At 43.2% G+C, this 19,233-nt stretch overlaps 1 protein-coding gene across 4 annotated transcripts in view; it reads left to right on the top strand.

Moving 5' to 3' along the window:
- Window positions 1–19,233, top strand: part of acoxl (acyl-CoA oxidase-like) — a 56,454-nt gene that overhangs the window by 13,455 nt on the left and 23,766 nt on the right. For 2 of the 4 annotated variants that reach the window (XM_056291819.1, XM_056291820.1), the window contains 10 exons: window positions 1,272–1,358; window positions 2,227–2,299; window positions 2,713–2,845; window positions 3,621–3,655; window positions 6,524–6,640; window positions 7,417–7,570; window positions 8,523–8,612; window positions 11,220–11,329; window positions 11,596–11,707; window positions 12,545–12,632. In XM_056291819.1, coding sequence (XP_056147794.1) covers window positions 1,272–1,358; window positions 2,227–2,299; window positions 2,713–2,845; window positions 3,621–3,655; window positions 6,524–6,640; window positions 7,417–7,570; window positions 8,523–8,612; window positions 11,220–11,329; window positions 11,596–11,707; window positions 12,545–12,632 — 999 coding nt within the window. Of the gene's footprint in view, window positions 1–1,271; window positions 1,359–2,226; window positions 2,300–2,712; window positions 2,846–3,620; window positions 3,656–6,523; window positions 6,641–7,416; window positions 7,571–8,522; window positions 8,613–11,219; window positions 11,330–11,595; window positions 11,708–12,544; window positions 12,633–14,449; window positions 15,083–19,233 lie in introns of those variants that run through there. The other 2 variants (XM_056291822.1, XM_056291821.1) reach the window with 2 other exon arrangements.

The raw sequence follows: 19,233 nt of genomic DNA on the forward strand, positions 1-19,233 counted from the left end.
GGCCATCCCAGGTCCTTTCTGTGTGCAGTTTGCATATTCTCCTTGTGTCTGCGTGAGTTTCCTCCGGGTGCTCCGGTTTCCCCCCACCATCAAAAAGACACGTGTGTTAGGGTTAATGCCTGTGCCCCTGAGCAAGGCAATGGAAAGAAGAACTGGAGTTGGTCCCCGGGTGCTGCAGCTGCCCACTGCTCCTATACAATAGGATGGGTTAGATGCAGAAAACAGTCATTGTAAGAATACAGTTCGTTGTAAGAACACAATGACAAAATAAAGTGGCTTTCTTTTCTTCATTCCTTCTTCTCTGTCACCTGTAGATCAACTTCATCAGTGGGCACTGTGCTGTTGTCACTGGGTCCAAGTTGTGAGCTCCAAAGCGGGCATAGAAGTTGTTAAGCTCATCTGGGAGAGAGGCAAAGGTGTTGATAGCCTCACTGGGTTTAGATTTATAATCCGTAATCGCCTTGCACTGCGAGTCACAGCCACTGTAGTAATTTTCCAGTTTGTCCCCATATTGTGTTTTAGCAGTTTTGAAGGCTCTTCTTAAGTCATACCTGGATTTTTTTTTTTTAGCATTCCTTGTCCCCCAGTTTAAAAGCAGTGGTAAGCTCCCTCAACCTCAGGCGAATATCACTGTTAATCCAGGGTTTCTGGTTGGGGTCGGAGCAAATAGACCGTACTGGGATGGTTATCCACACAGAATCTAACATAGCCAGTAACCAATTCAGCAAACTCATACAAACTCAAGGCTGAATCCTTAAAGACTGACCAGTCTGCTTATCAAAACATCCCTGAAGTTTGGATTCATGTTCTGTAGTCCAGCACTGTACTGTCCTCACAGTGGGCTGCACCGACCCCACTTCCTGCTTGTAGGCAGGAAGCAAGAGCACTGACAGGTGGTCAGATTTCCCAAAGGGAGGTCGTGGGATAGACCTGTAAGCTGCCTTGACCATGTAGTAGCAGTGGCCGAGAGTCTTATTGCCTCTGGTTGGGCAGGGGACATTTTGGTAGCATTCTTTATCTGTCAGTGAAACCCCTAAACCTGTGTGTTGGTGTCTTGCTCTATCTATTAAGCTTCACAGGGGAAGGAACCCCTAACCTCTGGCAGTGTTAGTGCCCTGCCTTATCCACTGAGCTATGCAGGAAACACCCCCCCCTTCCTGATTTAATGAGTCTGTTGTGTTTTTGGATTTAAAAAAAAAGGTGAACCTTTTCTGCAAGGGAACCACTTCTTCCTAAAACATGGATTTTCTTTCCTCTGTCTGCCTGTGAAGGACCGCATTGTTTCATCGTACCAATCAGAGATAGACATGGAGTGATGCACCCAGGGGTAACAGCCATTGACATGAGGCATAAAGAAGGTACGACCTGACAGCATTCTATTCTATTCTATTCTATTCTATTCTATTCTATTCTACACCTAGCCAGGAAAGTCAAATTGAGACTGAAATCTCATTTGTAAACTAGCTCTTACAGAAAGGCAGTATGCAAAAAATATGCAAATTTTAAAAAAGAACAAAGAACAGAAAGAAAAATATGAAACAGCATTAGATCAGAATACGGTATTTTCTTAGGTACTCTTCCATCTGCTCAGATTCTAATCTTACCTCATAGTTTCAGGTTTCAAGTTTCAAGTTTATTTGTCATACGAGTTTACGCTTATTCTCGTAATATAATGCTTGTTTTGCTGGCTCAATACACAAGTGGGAATTAAAAGTACTTCTAAAAGTACTTGGAGAACTCAAGGTGCAAAGAACAAGATACATGTACAGTCAGTGCAGACTTTGGCTGTACTATGTTGGACAGTGCTGCAGTAGAGAATGTCTGCACAATAGTAAGGTGACATATGCAGTGGTATTGTAAACAGTAAACTTGTGCAAATGGCAGATTGTGCGGTCGGTAACAGCAACCATAATGGGTGTGTCATCATATAGATGGAATGTGTATATACCTGCCATCTATATGATGGCAAGGCCTTATTTGTTTGCTAAATCTGTTCAAAATCCCCATGACGATTTTACAACTTACACCATCTAGATTTTGAATTCTCACAGGTTCCTGAACTGAAGTAATGCAAATTCATTATTTTGCAATTTTGTGTTGGTGCCGTTGTGTCTATTCGCTGTGTTCTTCACTTTCTGTCTAACCTTCTGACCTTTAACTTTTCCCTCTCTCTTCCTGTCTGTGTTACCCCCACATTTATCTGTCCACCATCTCTCTATCTTCCAGGTTTACATGGGGTAGACAACGGGATCCTAATCTTTGACAATGTCAGAATACCTCGGGAAAACCTACTCAGCAGGTCAGTCACACACACACACACACACATACACAGAGGCAGATAAACACAAACACGGTCAGAGACACACACATACATCGTCATAAGCACACACACAAAATGCATCCATAGCAAGAGCACACACACACACACACACACACACACACACACACACACACACACACACACACACAAGTAGTGTACACGCACACATATTGTACACACACATAGAGACATATATTTTGATGATTTTGTCTCTTGGTATCTCGGGCACGACCCTGCCAAGCCAGAAGGCAAACAGTCACTACATTTGTGTGTTTTCAAAGGTTGAAGGTCTACTCCATGTCTTCAATTTTATATTTTCATGCTACTGAATTCTGTAATAATGTTAACAACAACAATAATAATGATCATGTGAACATGTATGTGTGTTCCAGGTTTGGCAGCGTGTCTGCGGATGGTGTGTACTCTTCCCCCATACAGAATAAGAGTCATCGGTTCAACGCCATGCTGGCAGCACTGACGCCCACCAGACTGGCCCTGACTGTGCAAGCCATGGCGGGTATGAAGGTAGGGGAGCAGTTGGACACTTTAGCCACTAGGGGCAGCGTCGTTTCCATTTAAATTAGAGCGGTGTGGTCGACAATGATTGAATTTAAAAAGACATTAACTGAGGTAATGAAATAAGTTCAGGTAATAATTCATATTCACAGAAAATATATAGAGGATTAAAAATAAACTTTTGGATATCTAATTGTCAGAAATAATAAAAAAGATAGTTATTTTGTTGAAAATTGCTGCAACTACTTGGAGCTCTCTGTGGATGAACTGAAGGAGGGGTCAGATTGCTCCATGAACTCATTTCAATAAAGAAAATAAATATAATTCCTTAACTTGACATTTAAAAGTTGGATATCTCCTGTGTGTTCAGTGATTTGGATGTTAGCTCAGCAGGTACTGGCAGTTGAGTAAAACTTTTTATACTTTTTTTTTTAATGCTGAATACATTTCACATGTTTAACCAATGCAAGTGAAACTACACTGTCAGAATTCAACAAGTGGCTTTGAAACTCACATTTCTTAACAAATACCTGCTGGTTCTTGGAAACTTTGACCCGACTCCAGGTCAGAACTAGTTTTCAATACCCAACCTTAACTGGAGATACATGCAAAATCATTCATTGCTAAAGCTAAAAGTCATTCATTCATCTTAATGAAATATAGCACACTTTCCAAATAAGTGAAATATCCAGGTAACATGTCCAGATACAGGTTGCATATTAATACTGACCTAAAGGGGGCGTAAACAGGATGCCAACATCTCATGTTTCTCTCTGTCTTACAGCTGGGCCTCATCATTGCAGTCCGGTATAGCCACAGGTACACACACACACACACATACACACATACACACACACACACACACACACACACACAAACTATTGGCCTGAATTCAACATTTATTGATTGAAAATATATATGAAAAAACGTATAATTTTTTTTAAAACATATATGTCATCGGCTGGGTGAAGAACATACAGCCAAAGACATCAATCTAATTATCTAATTAATATCCATCAGAATCTTGATCCCTGAGGTTACACTGTGCAAGCAGTGTTTAAATGGGCTATAAAACTTGACAAGCCTGATAATTGTGTGTGTATGTGTGTGTGTATGCGCACGTGCGTGCGTGTGTGTGGTGGACTGTTCCACTTAGGTTGCAATGGTAATGGATGTGGTATGTCAGCAGCTGGGTCAGATTTAAACTGCAGGCAGATTCAGTTCTTTATCCAGGCTCATCTTCTTGCTTAAAACTGTGCTGTGTCTAAGGATGACACACACTCAACAGTACATCAAATGCATCTTCAGATTCCGCTTCCGGTGTGGGAAGATGGTGGCGCGAATTCAGGTTTGCGGCGCCCTCACCCAGTACCGTCCATGCAGTGTCTTTGTCCACATCTGTGTCTAAGTTTGTCTTTATTTGACGGCTGGGAGAGCTGGTGCTGGATCGGCTGGGAGAGCTTAGTCTGCTGCGTCCTGTGGGCCCAGGGACCACGGTCCTGCCTGGAGCTGTGCCCGAAGAGGAAAAATCAAGGGCGGTCTGACAGGACGCAGAAGTGGGGCAGGCTAAGCTAACTGCTAGCCCATGCAGACCGGCAGTTCCAACAGTCATCCTGGCTGGCGTTCATTCTCATGGACAGTGATTTTTTTTTTCTTTTGTTAGTTTAGTTTACATATATGTGTTAGTTTGGATATGTGTGTTCTTGTACTTTTTGGATGTGTTTTTGTCTTTGTGTTGCACTGCTGTGGGCTGGGGGAAACGATGTTTCATTTCATGTGCGTAAGTGCATGAAACGAAATGACAGTGTTTCTGATTCTTAATCAGTCAGCAGAACTGGATTAGGTTCCATCAGGCCCACTTAAACTAGTATCTGCAATGGCCCTGGCTCGTGGTGGCTTTGTGGCTCCAATATTATATCGCCATCATTATATCACTAAGATTATGAGCCAAGTTACTAGCAAGGCGGTGGGGACTATGTTTTCCTTTGCAAGAGAAATACCAGAGTCCTCTTATGAGTCAAAGGGGCCAAAGGGTTCAGAGGGCAAACCATCTCTTTTAGCCTTAGCTATAAGTTTGATTCTCCTCACAACAACACTTATTATCAACCTGTCACCCTGTGTGTGTGTGTGTGTGTGTGCGTGCGTGCGAGTTGAGACCAGATACAGAAGTTTTCCACTGTGTAGGTGGAAGTGTGGGTGAGAGGTAGGGGAGGGGTTTCCTCTGCGGTCGGCATCCCTGAACAGAGCGACAGAGAGAGAGAACAGCGAAGGACCAAGTTGAAGAGTTTTTGTAGAGGAAAGAAAAAAAAAGACTTCCCCTGATTGCGTAAACATCCACAGCTGTGTTCTTACGCCTTTGTGTCTGTGTTCCAGACCTATCAGGAAATTGTGATTTTTGATACCATAACCACTTTCCGTAAAATCACCCTCTACCTGCAAGTATTGCAGCAACAAGGCTTTCCTTTTGTGTTTTTGAGCTACTCTCACAATATACCTCCAGGGAGCCCCTCAAGACTACAGGAGACTGAATTTTAACAAACTCTTACAAGCTTACCACAATAAAACCATCTGAAAACCTTCTTATACAGCACATTGAGTTTTGATTTGATTCATAGATATCACCAATATTGGTGCTATTATACCAAATTAACACTGAAAACATAATTGGGAATTGGCTTGCAGCTTATTTTAAAGACCAGAATGTCCAGCCCGTTTGGTGCTAGTCAAGACTGGAAACCACCGCAACAAGTTGAATATATTGTACATGCTTCTGAGGTTTTTGTGAGTTGACTCTGTTCACGTATTGGCACATAGCACTTCGCACACATTTACGCCACAGTACTGCCACACAGATGTTAGGTTCGAGATGAAACTCCAAGCACATGCACGTGCACACACATTCACACTCACACATTCACACTCACACACACACACACCAAGAGACACCTGTGTTGTTGGTTGACATTGATTCCATCAGTGATAAGGTTTCATCATGTTGCAGGTGCATACTGCTTGCATGTATGTGACTCCGTATTATACCACACCATACACGTGTATACACACACACACAGACACACACACACACACATACACACACACACACACACACACACACACACACACACACACACACACACACACACACACACACACACACGTGCGTCAGACGTAACACCGGAGATCCTCCAAAAGTAGCACTAATGAAAGAACATTCACACAAACACTTCCATACACCTACGTGCTTCCTCACCCAACAATTCATTCATCTCATATGTTTCTTTCTTCTGCCCCTCCTCCTTCCTCTCTTCGTGTATGCTAACATTTCATCGTCCTTCTCGCTCTCTCATTACTGTTTCAGGACTGTCCCATTTTAACACGTCTTATATTTCATACCTCGGTCCTGCTCAGAGATGCTGTGTTAACGTGGTTGTCTGAAAAGGAGTGATATTTTCACAGCAGCCCTCGGCACGTTAGAGTGGAGGAGGGTCACATGGAAACAGTATTTCATCTTGTCTGGCTCTTGCAGCACCACCATGGCATCTTGTCTGGCCTGTCCCTTGTCTCCCTCTCCCACCCATCTCACATGTCTATACACCTCTCTGTCTGTCTCAATGTCTATTCTAAAGTCAACTGTAGGACAAAAGTTTGTCTATTTAAAATAGTCCTCTCTCTTGCCCCCCCCCCCAGCCGTCGTCAATTTGGTCCTAAGGATAAGGACGAGGTGAAGATTATTGAACACCAGACTCAGTACCTGAGACTGATGCCTCACCTAGCAGCTGCCCTGGCTCTCACCTTCACCACCAGGTAAGCCACCGTACCAACCTACAGGTTGGTTGGTACATCATCCAAGTACGATAGGTTCAGAGGAATTGGTGTGCAATTGGTGCACGGACAATACTGATTGTTTTGTTTTTGATTTTGTTTTTCTTAATGCTTCTCTATGTTGTTACACTTTTATTGTTCAAGACAATACAACTAAAATGTATTATTATTATTATTATTGATCGACAGTTACAAAAATGCTTGGGCATCTACTTTACCTTGACATTTATCAGACTGTGATCTGGACATATTGCTGTGTATACAGTGTTTGGTGACTGTGTATTCAGGGTACATGGCTGCAGCGTTACAGAGTCCCAATAGTACATTGGATCAGGTGTATATCATAGCATATTGTAACACTGAATAAGACAAAAAGCACAGAACTGGTGCTTTGGGCCTGTGTTGCATTTCTTCCCCTGCTTCTCTTTTCTCCCCATCAGTCTTCACTTCTGTATGTAATGAAGGTAAAAAAAAAAATGCCACAAAAATGTCTTATTCGATGAAGCACACATTTAGTTGTGAGCATCTCCCCTCACGCACATACAGGACACTCTAGCTGTCACTGTTTTTAGTTATGGATGTATTTCATTTTTCAAAGGAGTCTCATCATTTGAATCAGGATCTAATTTTTAGCCAAATAAAAAAAATGGAGGGAATCACTGTAACTTTCTGGACTTTATATGAAGTCATTTCTGCTCGCACATTTCCATCCGGTGTGTACGTATGTGTCCATCTGTGACTGTTTCTATGTGTTATAGGTTTGCGGCGGCTATGATGGATGATGTCCTGTGTGGAGGAGAGAGCCTGGACAACAACAGGTCTCTACAGGCCCTGATGGCCGGACTCAAGGCCTATAGCACCTGGCAAAACATCCACTGTCTGCAGGAGTGTAGAGAGTGTACCGGGGGAATGGTCAGTGTTCGTGTGTGTGTGTGTGTGTGTGTGTGTGTGTGTGTGTGTGTGTGTGTGTGTGTGTGTGTGTGTGTGTGTGTGTGTGTGTGTGTGTGTGTGTGTGTGTGTGTGTGTGCGTGTGTGTGCGTGTGTGTGTGTGTGTGTGTGTGTGTGTGTGTTTGTGTGTGTACAACTGTTCTGCAGAAACTCTCTAGGAGCAGGGTTAGTTCTGCAGTAGTCCTAGCAGCAGCAGCTGTAAATTGATCAAATCTACAATTTTTCAAGATTGAGATCCCTGCTCTTGAGTATTTTTTGTGTATCTACTTGTAGTTTTAGTAGTAGCAGTGGTTTGTCCAGGATTATTTACATTATGTATGGCAGCATGGTGACAAAGTGACATTTAGGAGGGCACAGGATATTTTCAGGGATCTGATGAAAAGTGTAAAAAAGTGAGCATCTATTTTTTCCAAATATTATGGGCCATGAATGTCTTGGCAGCCTGAGCAGATGACAGAAGATGTGATGGGGAGAGGTGAGCTGAGCTTCTAAACTTGTGATAATTTAACAGGGGACTTTGGCAGCAACTGTTGTCAGGAAAATATAATGTTGAGCTCAACAACACTTGACACTTGAGCGCAACACTTCTATCGGTTGATCTCTATATCCAGGGTGACAGGTGGGGTGGCTAGACATTTTAGAAGGGTGGCAGCTGCAGGTGCCGCCCCATTTGCCCCACCTCTGAGTATCAATAATATACTGTTCTAACTGCATGTATGCATTTGACAGGAATTTACCATAGAAAGCCATAGCCTTGTTTTGAGTACCTGTGGGCATGTAGAAGTAGTAGGAGTTGCAGTAGTTGGAGTAGAAGCAGCAGCTGCAGTAGTAGTAGTAGTAGTGGTAGTTGTAAAAGTAGTTGTGACACCAGTAGTAGCTGTAATATTGTATTCTAATTCTAATGTATGTATTTCAGGGTTTCATGATGGAGAATCGTATTCCTGGTCTGAAGTGCGACTCAGATGTCTTTGTTACCTTTGAAGGAGACAACATGGTGATGTTGCAGGTGGGATGGCCAAAAGGTTCAAAAAGTCCCACTGAATCTAACCATTAATCATCACTAATCAACAGTTACCTTCAGAACAAAATAAACTCAGTCACTGCCAGATGATGCTATACAGCTTATAGCAATGTTCCTTATTGCTTGATTCCTGTGCTAGACTAAAGGTCAATAGTAATCCATCATTTGGCAAATCAGAATAGGCGTAGGATGTGCAGCAATACAGCATCATCTGAGTCCATCTCGACAGTGACGCTAAATATCAGGTGGACGTTGTGTGTGTTATGTCGTTTCTTGGCTTACAAAAATGTTTAAACTGATGGTAAGATGTCCATGCTTTTTGAGAATATCTGTGCTTTGTTTCCTCCCAAAATGTGGCTTTTGAGATGTGATGGGGAATGATGATTGGCAGGGATTATCTAGTAATGACAGGAGTTAATAATAGTGATTTTAATCATGAATATCGGCTCAAATCCATCAGCAAGCCTGTTGGGATGGTTTGAGATTGGAGTGGAGTGATCGAGGGTGAATTGCGATACTAATAAATACGCCTGATATTTACGACACAACAACTGCACAGGTGCTGTGTAGTGTGTGAAAATCAGCAGCTCTTTACTAGAGCAGAGTTAACAATTTCCAAATTGTTCCAAATTTCTAGGCGTCCGGGTGACGTAGCAGTCTATTCCGTTGCCTACCAACATGGGGCTCGCCCGTTCAAATCCCCGTGTTACCTCCGGCTTGGTTGGGTGTCCCTACAGACACAATTAGCCATGTCTGCAGGTGGGAAGTCGGATGTGAGTATGTGTCCTGGTCGCTGCACTAGCACCTCCTCTGGTCGGTCGGGGCGCCTGTTCAGGGAGGAGGGGGAACTGGGGGGAATTGCGTGATCCTCCCACACGCTATGTCCCCCTGGCGAAACTCCTCACTGTGTCAGGTGAAAAGAAGTGGCTTGCGACTCCACATTTATCAGAGGAGGCATGTGATAGTCTGCAGCCCTCCTCGGATTGGCAGAGGGGGTGGAGCAGTGACCGGGATGGCTCAGAAGAGTGGGGTAATTGACCAGATACAATTGGGGAGAAAAAGGGGGGAAAATCCCCCCCCCAAAAGAAAAACAAATTCCAAATTTTCAAAGCTGTAGTTGTAGCAAGGCAGCACGGTGGTGCAGTGGTTAGTGCGGTTGCCTCACAGCAAGAAGGTCCTGGGTTCGAGCCCCGGGGTAGTCCAACCTTGGTGGGTCATCCCGGGTCGTCCTCTGTGTGGAGTTTGCATGTTCTCCCCGTGTCTGCGTGGGTTTCCTCTGGGGGCTCCGGTTTCCTCCCACAGTCCAAAGACATGTAGGTCAGGTGAATTGGCCGTACTAAATTGTCCCTAGGAATGAATGTGTGTGTGTGTGTGTGTGTGTGTGTGTGTGTGTGTGTGTGTGTGTGTGTGTGTGTGTGTGTGTGTGTGTGTGTGTGTGTGTGTGTGGGCGGGCGGGCCCTGTGATGCCTGGAGGCCTGTCCAGGGTGTCTCCCCGCGCCTGCCGCCCAATGACTGCTGGAATAGGCTCCAGCATCCCTGAGAGCAGGATAAGCGGTTAAGATAATGGATGGATGGATGGTTGTAGCAAGTCAGTTATGAAGTGATAACTTTTGAAAAATGACCCACCCAAAGATATAACACACACAAATACATTTATTTTAATTTTATTTTTCATGTTCAATTACATTTTTTTTTTTACTTTGGTAGCCCATCTCCTTTTGATTGGCATCACCTTGTACTGTGTAAACTCCTGTGAGACCAGAGAGAGGTCCAGACATCAGAGACGTGTCAGGATTCAGCAGAATAACATCAGTTGTATTGTTAGGTATATCTCCACCCAGTAGTCCAATATAAATGTGTTCATGACAGAATACACCTTTGGAATCGGCCCACATGTGTGTGATGCTCTGCGTTTTCAAACTTGGACATGATGTCAACCATCTGCTTCATCTGCATCCATTCAAGACAACCCCAAGATCTGAATGAAAAGGTCTACTTTGGTTAGGCGTTGGTTACTCTGGTTAGGCTGGTTGCAGCCGTGACCAGTAGGAATGATGAAACACTCCTCAGGGGCTTCAAGTAAACAGATCCTCATTTGAACTCTGTTTCAGACTCTGCCTACTGCTGCGGTCACAAGGACTCCCAGTTCCACTTGACATTTGAATGCGGTGTTTGTCACCCGGTCCGGGCAAAACGCAATGATGAGTGGCAAGTTCAGATGCCGGCAAATCTCAAATTTTTCTCGGGCTCAAGACAGCTGGTAGATCTTGAGGTGGCTAAGTTCACATTGCGCGTTATGATCTTTCATTGTTCATTTACAAGATCTTGGCAGTAGTCTTGAGGCGAATGAACTACATTTTAAGGGCATCATGTGCTAGACGATAAAACCATGTGGTATCAAAACACCAGTTCTCTGTGGTCAAACTTGCAAAAACACAACAAAAATAAGGTTGATCAGCTCCAAAGACTGGTGCGAGGACTTCAAAAGATCACAGAGATTGTTCCAGAGACCCCAAGAGTTTAGTTTAGAGATTGGTTAGGAATAGGTGGTAGTAGATCATTGATAAATGATTTTTGTGTGTCTTTTCCCAGGTGGTGGTGCGTGAGTTGATGACTCAGTACACACGTAAGCTGGGGAGCGGCTTCGTAGGCGGGTTTATCAGAAACTGGACCAATAGCATTTCAGACAGCCTGCGAACCAGGTCAGAACAACGAGTAAGATCCAGCTTAGAAATAGCCAAGTAAAGTAAAGCAGCTTCACCTTTAAACTGGATCAGTGGTCTCTCAGACAGTCTTCATTCCAGCCATATAGCAGTTTTACCTGCTTACTTATAGGAAGTTTTTTTTTTTTAGTATTGTCAATTTTTTGTCCTTTTAACATAAAAACCCATACCGGCTGTGAATGCATTTTCATGCAGAACATTCACTTCTGCCCCCGTCTCCATTGTTTTCCTCTCCGTCTCTGTAGTTTCCTAAGCTTCAGTACAGGCAGAGTTGGGGACCTGAGTTGCCTGCTGAAGGCTCTTACCTTCAGAGAGCGAGTCCTCCAGCGAAGCCTGGCCGCCAGACTCTACACCAAGGTTTGTGTATGTATGTGTGTGTCTGTTTGGCCAGCTGTGCGCACACCATCTGTGTGTCTTTGTCTTTCTGTGTGATTGTGTTTCTGTGGGTCTACCTGTGTGCAGCTGCATAGTTTGTGTATGTAAGAGAGAGAAGATTCAAGAACTTAATTGTCATTGTGCAAGCACAACGAAATTGCAGTTGTGTCCACCTCAAAATGGTGCATACATAAGAGATAGAAAATACAAAATATCAGCAATAAAAGTACAGAGTCTAAACAATCCATCCATCCATTATCCAAGCCGCTTATTCGAATTCGGGTCGTGGGATGCTGGAGCCTATCCCAGTAGTCATTGGGCGGCAGGCGGGGAGACACCCTGGACAGACCGCCAGTCCATCACAGGGCCAACACATTCACACCTAGGGACAATTTACTTTGGCCGATTTCCCTGACCTACATGTCTTTGGACTGAGGGAGGAAACCGGAGCACCTGGAGGAAACCCACGCAGACACGGGGAGAAATGCAGACTCCACACAGAGGATGACCTGAGATGACCCCCAAGGTTGGACAACCCTGGGCTGTGAGGCGACTGCGCTAACCACTGTGCCACCGTGCCGCCCAGTCTAAACAATATAAGTGCAAAATATAAGCAGTATAAGATATAAAATACAATATAGATAACAATAAAGTACAACTTACAAGGTGCAAAAACATCATCAGCAAAAATGCAGTAAAGGTGCAGTGGATAGATGACATGTGAGTAAATATTGCAAATATTGCATGTGCCCAATGGTGGAAAAAGTGAAGGAGGAGTAAGAGAGACAATTTTACTAGTCTTTTTTTTCACTACCACAGGTGAAGAAGAATAATTGCCTTTTCTTTGATGCCTGGAACTCCTGTCTCCATCACATCACCAGCCTGGCCCTGGCCCACATCCACAGAGGTAACACTACTACTATTCCTGCCACCGCTACCGCTGTTACCATTACTGATATCACTAATACTTTTACTACTACTATTACCAGGGCTGCTTTTAATTCTTTTGGTGAAAGTCTCCAAGTCAAGTCTCAAATCTTCATCATCGATAAGCTCAATATAATCATACTTTATTTCCAGGGCTCCCTCTCTGTAGAAACCCCATGCAAGCATACATTTTATATACATAGAAGCGTTGGTTGAATGCGAATGTGATTTGACGGGGCCCCAAAGACAAAGAACCACACTAAGTGCAGTTTATTGCTGTGCTTGCCATGTGGGGTCATTTTATGTGGGCTCCTACTTCCAATGACTGTGTGGAGATTAATGGCTGACATCACTTGCGCCTTTTGGGGAAGCCAATACCAACTTTGTCCTTCCAGGAGAATTTACTGCATTGGTGTGCACATTGATTAATGTTTCTTGTATTCACCATCAATGTTTAGGTCTGATAGGGGGGCAATCACACATTAAATATTCAGAGATCAAATATGGCCCAATAATATCATTAGAAAATATCACTACATGGGGCACCCTGGTGGCTTACCTAGTAGAGTGTGTACCACATAAGACTTGGTCCTTACCGCAGTGACCTGGGTTAAAATCTGGCACGGGCCCTTTGCTGCACGTCATCCTCTCTCTCTCTCTCTCTCTCTCTCTCTCTCTCTCTCTCTCTCTCTCTCTCTCTCTCTCTCTACTATCGTTATCAAATAAAGGTGGAAAAGGAAAAAAATATATATATCACTACGTGTATTTAGCCAACAGGCTCAGCACAAAACAAGTGAAGGCAGGTCAAAGAAAGTTGAATCAGTTCATCTGCACACAGCGTTTATTGACAGATACGTTTCATCACTCCACTAAATGAGGTCACTTAGATGAGTGATGAAACGTAGTTGTCAATAAACGTGTCCAGATGAACTGATTCAATTTTCTTTGATCTTCTTACCTGGACTATTGAGCATGCATGAAGACAAGTGAAGGCAGGCTGGACTTGGAATAAGAAAAATAAGCCTGTAAATCAATGCTGGTATTGCGTGGCTATAATGTTGTAGGCTAAAGGGTGCAAGGAAGGTTTAGTAGGATGAGCTATTTTGGCTGCTCCCGTTAGGGGTCGCCACAGCAGATCATCCGTTCCCATTTCCTCCTGTCCTCTGCATCTTCCTCTGTCACACTAGCCACCTGCATGTCCTCCCTCACCACATCCATAAACCTCCTCTTTGGCCTTCCTCTTTTCCTCTTTCCTGGCAGCTCCATATTCAGCATCCTTCTCCCAATATACCCAGCATCTCTCCTCCACACATGCCCAACCCATCTCAATCTTGCCTCTCTTGCTTTGTCTCCAAACCGTTCAACCTGAGCTGTCCCTCTAATGTACTCGTTCCTAATCCTGTCCTTCTTCGTCACTCCCAATGAAAATCTTAGCATCTTCAACTCTGCCACCTCCAGCTCCACCTCCTGTCTTTTCATCGGTGCCACTCTCTCCAAACCATATAACACAGCTGGTCTCACAACCATCTTGTAAACCTTCCCTTCAACTCTTGCTGGTACCCTTCTGTTGCAAGTCACTCCTGACACTCTTCTCCACCCACTCCACCCTGCCTGCACTCTCTTCTTCACCCCTCTTCTGCACTCCCCGTTACTTTGGACAGTTGACCTCAAGTATTTAAACTCATACGCCTTCGTCACCTCTACTCCTTGCATCCTCACCATTCCACTGTTCTCTCTCTCATTCATGCATATGTATTCTGTCTTGCTCCTACTGACTTTCATTCCTCTTCTCTCCAGTGCATACCTCCACCTCTCCAGGCTCTCCTCAACCTGCGCTCTACTCTCACTACAGATCACAATGTCATCCGCAAACATCATAGTCCACGGAGACTCATGCCTGATCTCGTCCATCAACCTGTCCATCACCATTACAAACAAGAAAGGGCTCAGAGCCGATCCTTGATGTAATCCCACCTACATTGTCTGTGTCTAGCTATGGAGAGTTTACCTCGGCTTTCCTTGGATTAACTAATTTGGGTGTGAACCGAGCAGCACAGGACATAGTGAATGGACTGGAGCAGCTCCTCCATACTTGTTGTTTAGGGGATCAGTGGAAGACGAGGTTGGTCTCGGTGTGTACATGTAACCTCTATATTCTGGTCACGACTCCAAAGCAGGAACCACACCCACGCAGATACGTCGGGTTCAGGCGACTACTGTCCCATTTATTAATGTTTGGCAATGAATCAAAACAACAGTTGGTCAAGTTTAAGTTCCAATATGAATAGTACTCCAGCTCCTGTACGTGAGGATAAAATACAGTCAGATGTTTGTTTAGAACGTTCGCGACAGCCATTCGCACCTCGTTAGCTAGCATTTCAGAACGTGTTCAACCAGCATCAATATATTCGATAAAAATAAGCAAAATAAACATTCACAACTGTCTTATCTCCATGCAATGTGATCTACGTACATTCACAAGGCACTTTACAGCTAGATAAATCTTGTAAGCAGATTATGACATATTATATCACAAAACAGAAGCGGAGCTCATATTTTGACATACCACCTTTACCACAATCCTCAAGCAAAGGGAACGACTGTAGCAAAGACAGCGAACTCGAACCAACCAGTGATAGCCAGGTTATACCAGAGGGGGGCATCATTGTAACGTAACACAAAGAAATAACTATCACATTAAACGTTATTCCTTTGAGAATATAAATGGAATATTTTGACGAACTTAACACAAATAAATGCAGGTATTTTCATTCCTGCTACATACAGACAGAGCACCAGTCAACACTGGAGTTTACAATGGGGTCGTTCCCAAATTGTGTCAGATAATGGCGATTGGTGATTCCCTTGTGCATATTCTGTGTACTGCCCACACCCTCGAGAACTGCACAGTCAGCTGATCGCATGGTACCATATTGTGAGACATTTAATCGCTCCATTGTCAAGTTACTGGGCTTTTATTTACAGAGAGGGGGTGCAAAAGAACAGAACAACTGAAGAAGATATGTGATGAGAATGGCATTGCCTTTATGAAACTAGGAACGTTTCACAACATCAGATGGACTGCATGGAGGCAAGAGACTCTGTTGAAAATATGGAGGCTATTACCTGCCATTCAAATTCAAGTGGCGACAAGTGATGACAGTGACCTAAAACATATCTGCACAGAGCGTTTTCAGTGTTTCCTAGCCAACATGCTTGACACTGGAAACATTTTACAGTTCACCTCCCTCAGGTTCCAGCTAGATAAATTGACTATTGGTGAATGCAAAGATGAGCTTATGGTAGCTGCTGGACAGCTGACACTATTACTTGACAGTGAAGGCAAGTACAAGAAAGAGACTGTTTCAAATACTGATGCTGACAGGGACAAGGCTGATGTATTGAGAGGTCTAATTCATGAGTTTGAAAGCAGATATGTATCCCTTAAGTCATCTGATCAATTTTTAATTTTTGATCCTTCAACTTGGCCTCAAGAAATGCAAGACTTCCACAGTTTTGGCAACACAACACTTACTAACATCCTCCAGAAATATGAGGCCAGCTTGTCGCTTGACAGAGACTCCACTGTAGGAGAATTGATGCATTTAAAGCAAGCAGGAAAACATTTGGCAGCCTCCTCTGTGTATGACTTTGTCAACACAGTGAAGATAAGTAATCCAGATAGTTACTCCAACAGTGATAAAGTCCTTCTGTTGTCCCTTACACTGCCCCTTGAGCAGTGCTGCATGTGAGAGGGGATTTTCACATCTCAATATAATAAAAAGCAAGTACAGATCCCGCCTGTCAGACTCTCGCCTCTCATCCCTAATGCACATCCATTTGTCTAAGATGACAACTGAGACTTTTGACCCGAAGCCAGCTGTTAATTTATGGATGCAAACAGTTAATCACAGACTCAACCAGGGAGAAAGAAGTAGGCCTGCATCTTCATCTGCCATGTCTGAAAGAGAGGAAGACAGTGAGGAGAGCAGTCAGGAGAGAAGTGATGACGACAGCTTGTAGAATGCCACGTAAAGACAGTACCAAGCAAAATCTCCAGGTGCTCCCTTGAGAACCAGACCAAAAAAGTTATGTGCACCCCTACATATCAATGCACTTTGGTGCACGAGGCATAACTGAGCGCTAAGCAGTGGGCTAAGCTAAACATGATGGGGAATGTATTTAAAATGCATTATTTTCTGAATAAACTGTTGCTTCAGTGTTTCACCAGGTCAGATCAGATTGAGGTATTGATTTCAAGTCTGTAGTTTTTGCTTTCAAGTCTCAAGTCCTAAAGCAGTCAAGTGCAAGGAAGTCCAAGTCTTGCAGCACACAAGTCTAAGTTGAGTTGCAAGTCCCACTTATCCAACTTGAGTATGACTCGAGTCCTAGCCTTTTTAAGTTTTAAGTCTGCAGCTCTGTTGCTTCTCAATACTGCTGCAACTGCCTTCACTACATCGAAAGCATGGCCCTCAGTTAACATTAGACATATGACTATTACTACTACTATTACCACTACAACTGCTGCTAATATTGTTGATACTACTGCTATAACTACTACTGCTCCTATTACCATTGTCTTCACTGCTTTAGCTTATGCACAGAGCTAAAACTGCTACTACTATTAGATGACTATTAGATATTAGATCTATGAATACTGTCCTAATGAATATATATTTATGTATGTAAAGAGCAAATTAACATTTGATAAGGTCAAAAAGGTTTGTGTATATACAAGTAGCATGATAAGTTTACTGTATCAAATAAAACAAAAATAATCACTACTACACTGCACACATTCATACATTACTAACATTCACTGATGTTGCATTGATAAAAAATAATATTAACAACGACATTCAAGGACATTCAAGGACATTTAAAATTCAAAATTTTTCTCGCTGTTCTAAAGGGAAAAAAGATTTGTCACATATTTTTTCTGTACATGTTCAGCTAGCACAAATGTGATATAGCTGTCATCCCTGAAAATCTTTTTAAGAAGTTTTCTTAGGTAACCTTGAAAAAAAAATATAGGTCCGTACATGTTTATTCTATATTTCTGGAATGAGTCACAGCAATTTTGAGTCACTGCTCAAAGTTCATCTCTGATCCGGCAGTGGTAAGCTAGATAATGTACTTATTCTCAACCAGACATCTGTAACCTTTCGATTTACACACACACACACACACACACACACACACACACACACACACACACACACACACACACATTTGTAGAGTGTAGCAGCCAAAGCAGACTTAAAGCTGTGGTGAGAGAGAGAGAGACTATAGGTTTGCTCTTTGAAACAGCCGCAGTGCGCAATTGGGTTTGCTGCTGTTAGGCACTTCACAATTGTGTTTGAAAAAAAAATGCATGAATTATAAAAAGCTAGAAAAAATACAGATAAAAAAGAAATTTAAAGTCTCTGTTTCTTTTTTATGTGAGGTTATCTCACCTTGCTGGCTGTCACTTGGCTTTGTTTTTTGTACAGCACTAAGAAATCAAAATTCAAACAACTTACAGTTTAAACACACTAACCGCGGAACGTTTTTTCTTAAAACCGCAGTTCACTAGGAATTAGACAAATACTTTTTTTTAAGGATCACCATATTTTTTGCAGCAATTTGACTATATCAGCGCATGGGAACAAACTATATCTTTGGTACATTTCCAGTGAGTACATATAACTACAAAACCACCTTCATTTCACTAAAGTGACCAAGGTCTGAAAACAACTTATACCCTCTCCCTCAAGTCAAGCACAGAAATTGTAAATTGGTCCATTGTGTACTTTATTTTGATGTTGAGGAATGCATTAATAGGCAGGCCCCTTTCTCCCTTTAAAATCCAGCCAATATGGCTTTTTGAGAGCGTTTTCCGTTTGGACGTTGATGTATATCTAGCAGGACCTGAACATGAGGGTGGATCATGGCAAACCTTCAAATCCTTGCTTCATCAAAATAAATAAAATCCCACCAAGGGGACTGTAACCAGGCAGGGTTTGGGAAACGGAATAGGGCTTTTTGGGGGAGAATAACCAAAAATGCCACTTTGGACCATTTTCTATAATCGCACTCGATTAAAAGCTGCCTGAAAAGATTTTTCTTCACAAACATGGCCGATGTACTTTGGCCAAACTGTCTCTGATTTGTCTTAGTAGGATAAAGATCAGTTCTCACAGTGTTAAAAAGCCAACTTTCTGTTGTCCTCAGTACTGTCTGTGACGTGTTATTTTGTGTTTCAACACTGCGTACAACACAACACAGGTGTCAGATGACTGCACAACTATAAAAAGTGATTTGTTCATTCATTCATTCATTCATCATCAGCCGCCTCTCCGGGGTCTGGTTGCAGTGGCAGCAAGCTAAGAAGGACACTCCAGATATCCCTCTCCCAAGGAATGCCCTCCAGCTCCTCCTGGGGGATCCCAAGATGTTCCCAGGCAAGACAGGACATGTAGTCCCTCCAGCGAGTTCTGGGTCTACCCCGGGGTCTCCTCCCAGGTGACCACGCTCGGTAAACCTCCAAAGGAAGGCACCCAGGCGGCATCCTAATCAGATGCCCGAACCACCTCAACTGG

Source organism: Lampris incognitus, chromosome 13, assembly GCF_029633865.1.
Source record: "Lampris incognitus isolate fLamInc1 chromosome 13, fLamInc1.hap2, whole genome shotgun sequence".
NCBI classification, from domain to species: domain Eukaryota; kingdom Metazoa; phylum Chordata; class Actinopteri; order Lampriformes; family Lampridae; genus Lampris; species Lampris incognitus.